We start from the raw sequence: 14693 nt of genomic DNA, 5'->3' as shown, positions 1-14693 counted from the left end.
GAAATGTTAAGTAACACGGTTTAAAAAAAAGTTTTGCATCAAGGATCGAAGAAATCGAAGGTCAGGAGTATACATGAATAAATAGCCTAACCTGATGAAACGATGATGATTGAACAACTCCCAGAATTTTTTCTCGAGACGTAGGAAATATTAGCCCAACACACAAGCCTAAGCTGTCAGTAAATATTAACCTAACACAAGCCTAAAAGTCAGCACTCGGTAGCATTGATATCAGAAACAGATGTAGTCGGCATCTCTGATCTACGAATCGTCGTTAAATTAATTAGACTCTACGAACAACGAAAAATTGATTGATTGAACCCCTGGAGTTCTCAAAGTCGAGGAAACGTAATGACCGATCTAATATTCGTTTCGATTTTTCCAAGACCACCTTGAGTCGTCAACTTTCGACGGAGATAGCATTTGGACCATGTGGTTCAAGCCGCAAATACCCATCGTCGCTTAATCAAATCGGTCATTCTAATTTCAAGGTCGGTGTTCGATGAGATTCGAGGGTTAAACTTACGCCTGCAGAAACGCAGGGTCGAATCCCGAATGACTATTGCGCAATAACCAAAGACAAGGAATCTTGTACCAGTCGTGCTACTTGGAATGGGAGGTTCCCGGGCTCCTGTAATCGGCAGATTAATGTTCTCTCTCTCCTTCTCTCTCTTTATCTCTCCCTCTCTTTCGCTCTGTCTTTCTCTGTCCGTCCGCCTAATCTCGAACGATAGTCGAGGATCCGTTCAAAAGGGGCACCGAGTATCGTTCGGATTGTCCGGGTTCGCCGATGAACGAATGGTTTAATTTATGGTGGATATACTCGGATCCCTGGTCCTTGACGCGATCGAGTGTCCGGCACTCACGAAGACGTTTCTGCGGATAAAGACCGGTAAGACCTTCCGAAAATCGGGCGCGAGCGTTCGAACAGGTCGAACTGGTCTCGGAGCGTTAACGCCTCCGGTCGTCCGGGGCGTTGTTTCGGGCCGGCGAGATAATACCCGACGGGACATTTAACGCGGCTGAAGGTGCCGGCGAAGGGTCCGCATTATCCACGGTCAGTTGACCGACGACCAGTTTTTCCGACCGCGAGGACAACACCCGAGGTCTTTCCCAGGACCCCGCCGGCGTGTCCGTCCACGTGACCCCTAGGAAGCCTCCTTGGAACACGTTTGCGACTATCTGTTGAAGAGATGACCGGATCAAAGGACGTAGCGGAGCGAGAGAGAAGGCGAGAACCGATAATCGTCAATCGGACGAGGCCGCGTACAGAAAGGGAGGGATGCAGAAGGAAGATCTCCGACGCGAAGGGGAACGCCAAAGGGTATCCGGTTTTGGAATCGGGCCGTTGCGTCCCGGGACCGAACCGGACCGGGCCAGACAGTCCTCGCGGGATCATTAATCAAAATATTTACGCGCAGGGATGTGCGAGCGTCCGGAGAGTCGCTCCGACACTCCGTCTTATCGATTATCCGATGTCACGTTCCATACGGTATTTTCGGTATTCAAGGGGTTCTATACGGGTGCCCGTTAGTCCTGACACGAGGGGAGAAGGGTATTAAACGAATGAAAGAAATTCGTCTTGTCAGACGACGATCTCGACGTCAAGCTTCACGAGCTTCGGTAATTTATACCTCACAGCGCGTAAACGTGCGTGCGTTTTTTCATTCCCCCCTCTCTCCCTCCCCCCTTACGACCCGCTGACGCCGGCGGTGGGCCATCCTCGTCATTTTCGATTCCTCGACGATTGTATCGTGACGCTCGTACCGGCGAGGCTCCTCTTTGGGCGCGTTGGCGCGCGGCCTTGCTCGGAGCATCGTAAAAGTCGTAATTTATCGCCGGTGCGGCATAATGACTTGGCCACCGCTTTAATTATAGCTCATTCCCGTCATCCACGGAAACGGCCGTGCGTTCGATCGCTACGGATCTTTTGCGGGACCAGCTATCCATATTTCCACGTCAATGGATTGATATCGCTTGCGTGTCTCTTAGAATAATATATCGAACTAGCAATTAAAATAAATTATCTTTGTGTACATACAACTGAATTGTATAAATAATTTTAACATATCCCCGATCTAGTTATATGTATAATTTATATGTTATAATTCATTCTTTCTCAATCTTACCAATAATTTTTGCATGCCGTTTAATTTGAATGACAACTAGTAAAGATTATCGTAAAAATATACAATTTAGGTTTTCTTTTCCTGGATTGTCTTTGCACTCTGATTTTGCATAACAACAAATAAACAGAATCACACATAGTAAATAATTATTCACCACCAAGTTGGCTTAATATTTTTTGTTTCAACAACCTCGAACGGTATCTGAGATCTCTTCGTTGGAAATTTAATAACATTTAAAACGCTAAAATGTAAAATGGAAAACTTGATTAAGATGATTCCAAAGTAAATACGGGAAAAGAAAGTAACGCTTCTGGTGCATTCATCTTATTTCCAATACACACGTTTCTGCTATTGCTTCAACCGCTCCTCATGGTCCTTCAACTGCTTGCTCTCAACGTCGCTGTCGCACCTGTTACTCGAGGAATCTCGCGACTATCTCATTCCGGAACGCATAACCGGTGTAACGCGTGCCGATCGACGTGCCAATCGACGCACTGCGCTTATGTAATCAGCATGATGTCGCGGAAAACGCATTAACGAGCGTGCCTGGCGCGAGAAGTCGCGCGCACTGTCGTCATTCAATTCCTCGATCGCATGCGATCGCATCCCCGCGCATCGACGCGCACCAAATGCGAACGACCATCGCCGACTATCATCGGCGATGCGTCTCATTGGGAAGAAATCGGTGGAACGCGCCGCCGATGCACCGTTCCGCATTGGACGTTCATTGGCGTAATCGGCCTGATTGTCGGCGATCGCTTTATTACGTCGGCGGGTTGATTTTGATGTCAAGCGATGTCAAACGGCTGCGAGTTATCGTCAATTTGTCCGATCGATCGGGACGAGTCCGACGACAAACGCGTCGAACGAGAAAAATGATTCGAATCCCGACACACGCGACTCTCCCGGATAATCTCGATCGTTGTAAATTCTTCCTGGCACGAGCGACTTCCGGTGGCAATTGCAGATTATTTACATCGACATGCGAACGTCCCCGCAAATCCCTGGACCCGCTACGTGACTCGAAAATAATTTGTCACTTCTGATCTGGGTATGCACGTGACTCCCGTCGCGAATAAACTTCTTCGACGACTCGTTTCGTTCCTTTCTTCGTCCTCGTGCAGTCACCCCTGCCGGCGCAATCAAACCCCATTTCACGGTGAGGGTAGAAAGGCCGACGTGGGTATAAACGCGCGCGCGCGCTGCCTTCTACGGGGGACGAGGGGAGAAGCGGTGTTCCGGGCAATTAAGATTACCGAGAACAGAAATTATCGTCGGATTAACCGTGTTATTACGGCACCGCTAATGCTGCGGATAGGCGCGAGAGCTCCGGCAATGGTAAATATCGTTACCGCGGTTGTAATTGGTACACCGGGGAGAGAGTGACTCGCCGCTGTAACTCGAGCGCTCAATTAAGGGTCCAACTCTTAGCCCGGTTCGGCCACCTCGTTTCCACCATGACGACTCCACATCGACCGTATCGCGCGTTTATTCCTCGCGGTATCGCTAACACCGTTTCCCCTATTTCTCTAGTATCCGCTCGTTATCACTCTTCCATTATTCAGACTCGTTCTCGTGATAACCTGACTTCTTGCCCAAACGACCGCGTGGCGCGAGATACTTTTATATAACTTGTTCGTTTGAGTACCTTAATTTCATTTCGTGGCGAGTGTGGCGCAGAGAAATGTGCGCCGCTTAGCAAAGAAATGAACGAAAAGATCCGAGTTCAAATTCACGGACCCCGCTGGTTTTTTTACGGAATCTCCCAAAGGGAAATGGCAACCACGGAGAGTATCTTGCCACGCATACTCCTTTAGGGGTATAGCCCTCTAGCTGGGAGATTTCTTTCGGCGAGGTTAGCGGCCTATCGAAGATGAAGTAAAACCAAATGCTCAAAGTACCAGAACGAACTGGATAAAACAGGTTTTAAGCCTATGTCTTAAATGACTTCTCATCGGGAAAATATGTTCTAGTAATCTTTCTCAAACACCCACATCTTGTATTTATAAGTCAACAAACATCTCATTGTTTTTTAATAATGCACGCGTGGATATAATAAAGAACGATAATTAGTAACGATACGTTTCGAAACGAGAGGTTTCCTTCGCTTCATCCAACAAACAAGAAGTCGAATACCGAAAAGAACAATAGGGCCCTTTGAAAGATCGTGTGTAAGTTCACGAGAAGGCCGGCGGATGCACGAAGACGATCGTTTCACTCCGAGGAATTCCGGCGGGTATCGGGTGCATTGCAGGGCGAGTAATTAGAGAAGCCGCCGGTTCATTAGGATATCTGGTCGTATCTTGGCGACAGTTTCCGCCACGCGACCGACTAACCGAGCGACGGCAGTAATGCCTATAACAATTCAACGTGGATGTGCGAAACAGGCGAATATATAATACTATTTCGAATAAGAGCAGAGAACGCCAATTTTGTAGGTTTTCGAGCAAGATGTAGGTACCTCAGTAATTTAAAATCTAATATGTGAATTCATACACCGTTTTCCACCTGTCCTGCGCGCCGTTACTCTCGGACATACAACACAGTTTCGTCAGGTGGAATCATTTTCGTCAGCAAATTCACGTGTTTTAAATCGATAAACGATTTCTAATTATTAAAGCTGTTATACTTAGGTAAGCGGTATATGAATTCACATATTGGATTTTAAATTACTGTGCTACCTACTCTGGGGAAGAAAAAGACAGCAACCCATTTTGGGCCCACAATTTGGATTGTTCGTATCTCTAATCTTTTACGAATTTTACCCCGCATAACTAAAAATCGCAATTAGCTGTTCTATCTACATCCAAGATTTTTACGTAATACTAATCAATTCTCTCAATTAGTTCTGTCGATATTCAGTAACGCAAAAAGCGGTCAAAATTTTTCCTAGAGTAGAGCTACGAACAATCCAAATAATTCGATTACTAATTGTGGGCCCCAAAATGGGTTGCTAACTGTCTTTTTTTTCCCAGAGTACATCTTGCTCGGACCTAAAAATTCTCTATTCTTGATTTGTTATCACAATGGTCTTGATTTAACTCTACATTATTTCCAGTTTTACAAAGACAACGAGGAACCGCCCGATATGTTGCGATCTAACTGAATACTATATTCCATTTTACAAAATGAATAATATGACACCGCGTCCTCTGTGATCGTAGCATATAATAAATGTACGAATGAATGCTAAAATGAGCAGAGTAACATCGTTGAAGGATCCAATCCTCTCGATAAATCAATGTTCCGCTTTTAGATTTTATCAGGTATTTACGTTTTAATTATCAAAGATAAAATAGCAATGAAATATACCTAATGACAAATTGTGCCCTCGAGTTGATGAGTATCTATTTCTTATTAAAACGTTACTCGATACATGAAAAGCGTGTAAGGCCTCTCGGATTGTTTCTTTCGTAAAAACTACGATCAATTCATTACATAGCGGCCGCAGATTAATAGCCGGTACTGTAACGAACTCGTTCATCGAATAAAGTCGGTCGGTTCTTCCGGCAGACTCAACCGTCAATTATCCCGCGTGGCGAGAACAGGCCCTTCGGGAAACGCGACGCGGCCGGCTGGTTGCAGCCCCGCGGATGCATTTCCGCGTGCTCGGAGCGAGGTGGTCAGCCGACATCTGGCCGACGTGGCCGGGGCAATTCGTGAAATTCGTCGTTGCACGGAGCAACGGATTACACGCGGTTTAGCCGAGCCGTCGGAAACGGTTTACACATTGTACACGGAAGCAATTATCGCTAAGCGCGCACGCCGCGGTAATCGAGTCGGACGACGCGCCGACATGCTTTAATTGCCCGACAACTTCGCCCATCCCCGCGACGGATAATTCGGGATGTTTCCAAGTGTCCGAATGGATCCGTGAACTGTGCGATAGCGCGAGATGCAACGTAATAATTTAACAATACAGTTACGAAACATGCAGCTTCGTGTGTACTTGTTTCTCAGCTAAAAGATGCAGACGTAAATTGACATTGATGAAGTATCGCGTATTCGAAAGTCACGAGTTCATGCTTTAATTCCAAATCACATGTTTTTTATGCGTCTCTATTATTATGAGACTATCATTATATCGCTGGAGCAAGAAATGCCAATACTGGCGGATTAAAAATCTTCGCGACAATGGAAAAAAATGAATTATATGTAATAAATGATTTCAGTGGTTGAACACATTGATATTCTATCGTGAACTTTGAAATCTTATCAAAATTATGACAATCACACGAGCCTTGGATCACATACAATACATCAACATCTTCCATCCGCTTACGAATTACAAAACGGCAACTATTGTTCCCATATTATTTTGTTCTAACGCGAAGGCACTTTATGGATACATCTCCAATCTCAGTTCCGATCAATCGGAGCACAGTACTTTTTCAATCTGTTCGAATCGATCGGGGCTCGCCATCGGAACAGATCCATCCATCTGTCTGTCTCGTCTTCGCCCGCTCGGCCAGCGTTCCATGCCTTCCCATGATTTCCACGTGATATCCAGGCGTGTTACGTGCCCAGATCCCACGCACGGTCCCGTCTCCGTCGAGGGCAATACACCGAGTGAACCTAACGAGATTTCAATAGCTTGATCCTCCGCTGTCGGTTACCGCAAATAGGCTCGATCCTGCGGTAACGTCTAGCGAGCGATGAATGCTAAGCACAGAAATGCGGAACCACTCCGCGGCGAGAGGATAATGTGCGGTAAATAGAAGAATGTTATGAACTCGCATGGGATACTCGCGCGTTACTCGTGCTATACTTGTCGGCCCGACGGCGACGGCGCGGTATCCCTCGAGGGGGCACGAAGGCAAAACGTGCCGTTTTAACGCCCGGTAAAAATTATTTTTGGCCAAGCGAAGAGAATAATATATTCTCCGCCTTAATAAAAGGCAGATATCGTCGAATTATCGTCTCGGCGATGAGAATAGCAGCTGCAATATTCATTTATGTCAATATGATTAATTCGAAACGTTTCAACGCGAGAGAGACACGAATTTTAGATCATTTCGGCGCGCAAAAGTTTCCGAACTACGGAACGGATAAAATATTTTTCGTGTAAATCATTAATGTAATTATTATCGCGGATAATGATTCAATGTTTCGAAAACCATAAATAATTAACATTTCATATGTTCACCTGCGAAAACTTCACGAAAGGTGTGTCAAGTTATGTCACAAGCGCAAACATCGTCCGTGCGAAGTTTTAATTCACGCGAGACTTATCGCTCAAGAGTTAGCAATTTGCGATTAAAGTTTTCACGCATCTCGCTGCACAGCCTCCAACCGACGCGAGACGCGTCGTGCAAGTACAGAGAGCGAGAAGGGCGGAAAGGAGGAACCGCAGATAGCTGTGTGTCATTAATCAAGGCCCTCGAAGTGCACTAAATCACCCGCGAGATATAAATTACCGCGGGCAATCTGGTATCAATAAGGCGTAATTCGGGATAATAGGGCGTGCGAGAGAGGGCGGACGGGCGGGAGGATATATAACTCCTGATTTCCGAGGGTGCTGTAGATTTCGATTAACCCGAGTCCGTTCGCCTGTCCGAGCCGAGTCGCGACATTTCTCTTCGTTACTCTCCTCTCGTCTCGAGCCTTCGATCCTTCGCCTTCGTAAATGATTTAGCGGATGGACGTTGCGAGAGCCCAGTTGTTCTCCGTCGCGAATGCGACTACCAGCGGTGTCGAAATAACGAAAGCTAACGCAGTTGTCTGGTCGAACGCTCTTAGCGGAGACCAAATGAAAACAATATCTATCGGTGAACTTCGAGCATAATTAGAACGAACGTTATTTATCGGAACTAAACTCTCATACGTTATTTTGTTAAATTCTACTCTTCGTTAAAGTCGAAGCACTAGTAATCTTTTTGCAGGAAAATCATTTCGATATTGCTAGAACATGAATCCGGATTTTAAATCGAAGCGATGAATTGCCGAAGTGCAAATAAATTTTATCTTCGGCTACTTATGTCTGTCTGTCTACGGTCACGACATCCTATCAACGAGATGAAGTCTAATTTAGACATTGACTGTTCATAGAGCCGTTGTTACGTTAACCTGAACACGAACGTGGTGTCACCCGTTGACTTTTTAGAAAAGTTGCTTTACATTTTTATTTATAACAATTTAGAATTTCTTTAAAACCTATGTCTAAGTTGTAAACTAGAGACAAAAGCCTCTCGTTCAAATCCGTTGAAATTGAAAAGTTATTATAGCAATTGGAAATTTCTTCGGGTCGCCGTTAACCACGTTCGTTATTACTGAAGTTTCTTTACGTTTGTGTTCTACAGTTAAACGACAATTAATTTAATATTCAATCCTACTTTCCAATCGCAACAATCGCACTCGTAGTTTCATGGCGATCAAAAGGGAAGGGCACCACGGGCATTTAACTCGAGATACGGAAAGAAAGTGAACGCGAGGCGTGTAACATAGAAATCAAAGCACGGCTCGTCCGGAACGCTTCCCTTGTATCGACAAATCGCGAGATTCGTCGGCGCGATACGACAAGCGGCGCGGCGCAGCACGGCTAATTAGTTATCCTCGATACATCTGGCCGATGGATAATTAGCCGCTACGGTTTATACGCGCGATAACTCGCCGCTCGCGCGCACGTTCTCGACGACCCGCTGGGATTTGTTTCCGCCCGTGAAAACAATTTGTTTCTCATTCCATCGGAACCGAACCCCGTCATCATCGGCGCCAGAATGGGATAAACCCTTCCCTCTCGCGCCCGCTTCTCCCTTTCGACGTCTGTCCTCGTTCCTCCCGCTTCATTTCCTCGGCCCTATTACATCGTTATTAGGCTCGTAACAGACGTGTAAGCGTTCCGGGGAACACCCCACTGGGTTATTAATGGTGACTCTTTGTTTTTTCGTACTCTCCACGCCCGATGGCCGCGATATACTCTTTTTCTCTTCTTCCCTCTCCGTCTTCTCCTCCCCCTCTCTTTTTCCGCCTCCCGTCCTGCGCTCGCCGTCTTCCTCTACCACCCGTAACGGCCTCTTTCTTCCTCTCATTAACCCGAAAAATTTCGCCGTTTCCCCCTCCCCTCCGGCCTTGTCCTCCCCGCTTCCGTTACTCCCTTTGTCGTGCGCGTCTTGAATAAATTAATGTAAGCGAGAGCGTTAAAATAGGTGTCGGGCATTCCGATGCGAATGAGTTCTATCCCGCGTGCTGACAAATTGGTGGCACAGGTAAGGGGACAGCCGTCGCACCCCACGATACTCTCACGGCAGAGAATGAGAACAGTCGTCGAAAGGGCGTGTGCACGCGCTCCTTCACGCGGAGGAAGAAGAGGAGGCTTCGCGCGAACCTACCGCGACGGTAGAGATTTCGACGGTCGCCCTATCCTCGCCGCGCGATTCCAGCGCGCGTGCTATCGTTCGTGTCGCCTGCCGTGGAATCTCCCGTGAAATCTCTTCAACGAGATATCTCAGATCTCTATCCTCGCGGACAAAACGCCCGTTCGCTTTTATGACTGTCATTGTGTCGCTCGTCTGACGTTTCATAAACCATTTTTCTTTCGTACGTAAAAAATAACGTTGGGTCAGAGTCTCTATTATCGGTAACGTTCGTGCTTCCACCGCCAGAATAAATAAATATTTTTCAATACGCAAGTGCTTAATGTGAAATTAATCTTCGATTTCCGTTTGTGCATTACTTCGATCTATAAATCATAAATTATCAACGCGATTCGCTTCATCTCATAGTCACCGACTACAGGTACAGGTTTATTGTAGCATTGGTGATCAACACGAGCATTAGAGAAACGTCTCTAACAATTATCATCGCAGCGTTAGTCCCCACGGGTAACCGAATATGTCACTATACACGCGCCCATCAAGTCACCCTATAATCATGACGCGACTACGGGGATATTCTTGCGCACTTGTTCTAAACGCCGTGGAGCGACTCACCTTCGCAAGTAAACTGTCCGTAATGTTTGCCGCTGCTTTTGTCCCCGCAGACGACGCACTCGATGTTCGGCGACTTATCCGTTTGCGAGCTGCCGGACTGGGAGCTATTGGCCTGGCTGCCGGGGGTGGTACTGGGCGGCAGGGGGTCCCTCGAGGTCAGAACCGAGCCGGCGGGCACCAGACAGGTGATATCCTCCGGCGTGGCCGAGGGCGTCAGATGCGCGGGCGGCATCGGCGGCGGCGGGCCTACCTGAAGGGGCCCGCCGCCGCCACCGCCGCCGCCGCCGGCTGCGCCCAGGGCGGCCCCGGGGTCCCGCGAGGCCCAGGAGGGCGGCGGCGCGACCAACGCCATCGAGGCGGTGGTGCCGCGCGCCGGGAACCCCAGCTCCAACGTGGTGGTGAACTCGGGGTGGTGGTGTCCGGCTGGCACCCGACCAGGGAACAACGTCGCCGTCGCGGCCGGGTAAACCACCCCGGCAGTCGCCAGGGCGTCCGCGCCTACCGTCCCGCCTCGAACCACCCTGCCGGTTTCCTATCCGTAAGACGCGATTCGACCGACGACGACGACCGACGGGGCCGACAGTGGGTTCCCGGTCAGCTTAGCCCGTCCGTATAATTCGTCCGATTGGATCAGTCTGTATCCCGGAAGACGCGGAAATCCTGGCGCAGTCCCAATGTCCACGGCGATTCGCGCGTCGATCACTTTGACGTTGGTATATCGGTGATCGCTGCTATAGAGAAATCACGTTTCTTCACTCACTTCTTCACTGTCCTGAACTTGCCGATAAACAACGCGTAATCGCGAAATAAACTATACAAGTGATGTCCGACACCTGTCATATTTGCACGCGTGACCGACGCGTGCGTTCTCCAATTATCATTCGAATGCAATTGTACATACAGACACTTGTAGAGGATATCAAAGTCACAGCTTCATCCTTTAACACGCATTTCCTCCAGTTTGATCCGTCTTCCGTTTTCGCTCCGGTTCTCCAGATCTCCAGCCGAGTAGCTCGCCTAGGACTGACGGAGAACCGATTTCCGTTCGATCCTCCGGTCCTTCCGAAGGTATCGATCGCGCTTAGGTAAAGGTCTCACGACTCCAATCAACTTTGTTAATACTCGTAGATCGTTCGCGCCGCGATAACCACAGTGTCATCCCGCAAGAACTTCCGGTGAACACGCGGTGAACAACGATCGCGAATGATACAACGATGTCAAACAGTAACAACCTTCACACTCGGTCATACACTCGGAGGCACTTCACTTTTTCCACGTGTACGTCGCGATTTCCCGAGAAGGAAGGTCTCGCGTTTCAGACACCGGCACTCGCACCGATCAAAACTACTTCGGCGACGGTTGTCAACCCTCCGCGCATCAGGAAGACGACACGCGATCAAACGAGGGAGGGAGTAGGAAGGATGGACAGACTCCGAAGATGAATCCGGAGCAGTTCGGAGCGGTCGTGTTGCTCCGCCTTGGCGCGATTTGGAGTGTAACTTTTCAGTGCTCTCTCATCCGTAGCCGCGAGCGTGCCTGCGTATGTTCCCGCGTGCGTACGTACGTGCGTGCGCGTACGCAGTCGATATATCGTACAGCCGCGAGCGACACTTGCGTTTGCGCGAGCCCCGATGTGTACGTTTACTCGCTCGTTCGCTCGCGTGCGCGTGTACTTCTTCGGATGCGCGTTGCGCGATGGTGTGCGTGATGGTGTCGTTCCTCCGTCGCACGCTCGCAGCGCCGAGCATCAGCAATAGCAGCAACAGCAGCGACGGCGGCGGCAGCGGCGGCGGCGGCGGCGGCGGCAGCGACGGTGACGGCGGCGGCGACGGTGGCGGTGGCGGTGGCGGCGGCGGCGGCGGCGGCAGGAGCAGCAGCAGCAATAGAACGGAGGGCCGTAGTAGTAGTAGTAGGAGGAGGAGGAGGAGAAGAAGAGAGGTGATACTCGACTACCGCCTCGATACGACTATTCTTGGGGCCGACCAGAGACCGACTGCCGACTAAGGCGACCCCTGACACCGACCTGGACCCCCCACTATCGCAAACCCGCGAGGGTTTCTCGCGGGTTCCACTGGTTGCCATGACTACTGAAGGTGGGGTCGAGTCCCGGGCGCGCCCCGGTCGTCCTCTCATTGGCTACGGGCTTGCCCTACCCCGGACAGCCAGCACGCGTTGCCCGACCAAGTAGTTCCGTACCCACTTTGACTCCACGATCTAGTCGCCGTTTCCCTCTTTCTCTCCTGCGATCGCTGATGAGTGGGTCTCCTTCCTTCGCCCGAGATTGTCTCGCTCGCCGCACCGATGTCTTCCTCACTCGCTCTCGCTCTTCATCTATCTATCCGTCTGCCGTCAGTCTATTCGTCCCGCTCTCCCTCTCTTTCGCCGTCCCTTCTCCTCTCTCCTTTTACTCTTTCGCTGTCTCTTTTTTTCTCCCCATTCGCCAACTCCACGAACAAGTGCTTCGCAGTTCTCCTTATCGCATTCCCTGTCCTCCTCCTTTTCTCTCGCGCACCATGTTCCACCACTCTATTCGTAATCTCTTCTCGCGGACCCGAGCTCTCTGGATTCTTCAACCTGCTGATCATATTATTACGCTTTTTATCAAACCGACCACGACCGCTACCATACAGTCGTCATCGCCGCCTCTAAGCGCTTGTCGGACTTATCGGGCTGCCTTCTCGGGAGGCGGCCGTATTCGATCCACTGGATTCAACCTCGAGCTCGTTTTAATCCCCCCGATTCCTATCGCTTCCTTCTTTCCGCGTCAACTTAATCCGTCTGCGATTATTTCCGCTGACCGCTTCGGCCCGAATTCGCCGCGACGAATAGCAATCTTCAAGCACCCTACAACGACTTTTCCGTCTTTAGTCATTTAATTTCGTCCTCGTCCGCATTTTCTTCGCTTTACAAAAGAAGGGGTCCGCCGTTGTTGCATAACTGCCTCGTAAAGATTTGTTTGAAAGCATATTAGCCGGCTAGAGGATGGCACTATAGACGAGCGATTAACATTTCGTCCGGGTGTCTTCGGCCGTTTCTTCTTTTCCAGTCCGGAAGAAGGGCCCAGGTAAAAGGAAGGTCGTCCACCCCGCCGGTGTCAGGGGCAGCCGAGGGAAGAGAGGTCAGAGCGAGAGGGCGGCAGCCAATGAGAACGTGGAGTCAAGTGGGGCGCGAAAAATGGGCCGGCCCGCCTTCCATCCACCCCCGGGAGCTAAGGGTGAGGGTAAGGGTGCGCGGAGTAGGGCTAGAGAGGGCTCCGAAGGCGGCCGGGGCATCGAGGTAGGGTCAGTCGGGTCGCAGCCCTGCACCCCTACAGCCTCGCCTGTCAAGCTCTTTGCTCTTTCCTCGCCTCTCTCTATCTCTTGCTCCTCCGTCTCGTTTTCCCTCACGCTTCGCCGTCTTCCCCTTGCGACGCGCGGTCCCTACGTTTTTCCGAGCTGCCGGGATCCGATATTTTTCATGTTCAATCTTGTTTTCTCGTTTTTTACCTTCACGCGGGGTATTGATTTAATGGTATACACATAGTTCGGTGAACGTTGAATCCGCGATTACGAATCTCTGCCACTTATATTACGTTGAATCTTCTTTTCTTATTCGGATTGCCAATCTTATAATTCACGCAGCCTTTTCGTATCATTGAATCAATGCTTTTCTTTCTCCCATTTATACAAATTAATGATTTATACAAAATAAATACAAAAGGATCAATATTCAACTACACTCTTCCCTCTTAGAAATAAAAATGTACGTCATCCGAAATAAGCGCGAAAATGTGCCGGAGAAAAGACTAAATCTCACATTACATCATCAATCAGTTTATCCTACATTCGATTGATAAACTCCATCGCGCAACATTCTTATCGCGCAACTGCTCGCTGGCGTTTCTCCGTGTCGTAATCGATGTCGAGCCAAAGCAGGCGCGTAAGACGATCTTCTCGCCGGGCGACGAGATCGAAGGGAGGTGTCCTCAACGCGTGATTCGAGCGCGAGGAATTCGGTCTCTCGGCACGGCGGCGAGAATCGCTATTCTTTCCCCGACGGGTTGGTTGCGTGCGTGCGCGTGCACGCAAATAGCGGACGGTGAATAGCGCGGCCGGTCGGGCGAGCGAAAAACGAGAAACGAGGGTACGGGAGGCTCGAAGACGATCGGAGCGAAGCGAGCCGTTGGCACTCGCGCGCTCTTGAACCGAACTCAATAAGCGTGACCTCCGACCGACCGACGCTCGACTCTTCGGCCGTTGCAAGCGCCGTCGTGGATGTCGTCGAGGGTCGGATTTAGGCTGCACCCGACGCGACCGCATCGAATTTCGCGCGACCTGTTCCACCTGACGACGTCAGCGCGACGTTTATCGCTTCTATCGACGACGTGGAATTTCGTCTCGACGAGAGGGGCAACGTTATTAAATTCGAGAAACACACACGGATTCAAAATGTTTTCTGTTCCCAACTTTCCTAAACTTAATCTACAATGTGCTTTCTGCATCTAGAAACGTTCTACTTTATATAAACGAATCAAAACGCTTGAAAAGTTTGTCGACAATGTACGATTATACAATGCACAATATATACAATTTATCAACTTGCACAAATTTTTTAATAGAATGTTTCTAGACGCAGAGAGCACATTGTAGATTACGCT

General features: G+C 49.3%; 1 protein-coding gene across 2 annotated transcripts in view; it reads right to left on the bottom strand.

Moving 5' to 3' along the window:
• Positions 1–10409, bottom strand: part of LOC105565373 (steroid receptor seven-up, isoforms B/C) — a 125171-nt gene extending 114762 nt beyond the window's left edge. Inside the window, exon 1 of one of the 2 annotated variants that reach the window (XM_012018504.1) lies at positions 10058–10409. In XM_012018504.1, the coding sequence (XP_011873894.1) occupies positions 10058–10409 (352 nt within the window). The remainder of the gene's footprint in view (positions 1–10057) is intronic. The other variant, XM_012018505.1, reaches the window with a different exon arrangement.
• Between the last annotated feature and the right edge of the window lie 4284 nt (positions 10410–14693).

Source organism: Vollenhovia emeryi, unplaced genomic scaffold (assembly GCF_000949405.1).
Source record: "Vollenhovia emeryi isolate VEMERY1.0 unplaced genomic scaffold, V.emery_V1.0 DF939153.1, whole genome shotgun sequence".
NCBI lineage: Eukaryota > Metazoa > Arthropoda > Insecta > Hymenoptera > Formicidae > Vollenhovia > Vollenhovia emeryi.
This window is presented reverse-complemented; position numbering and strand designations above follow the sequence as displayed.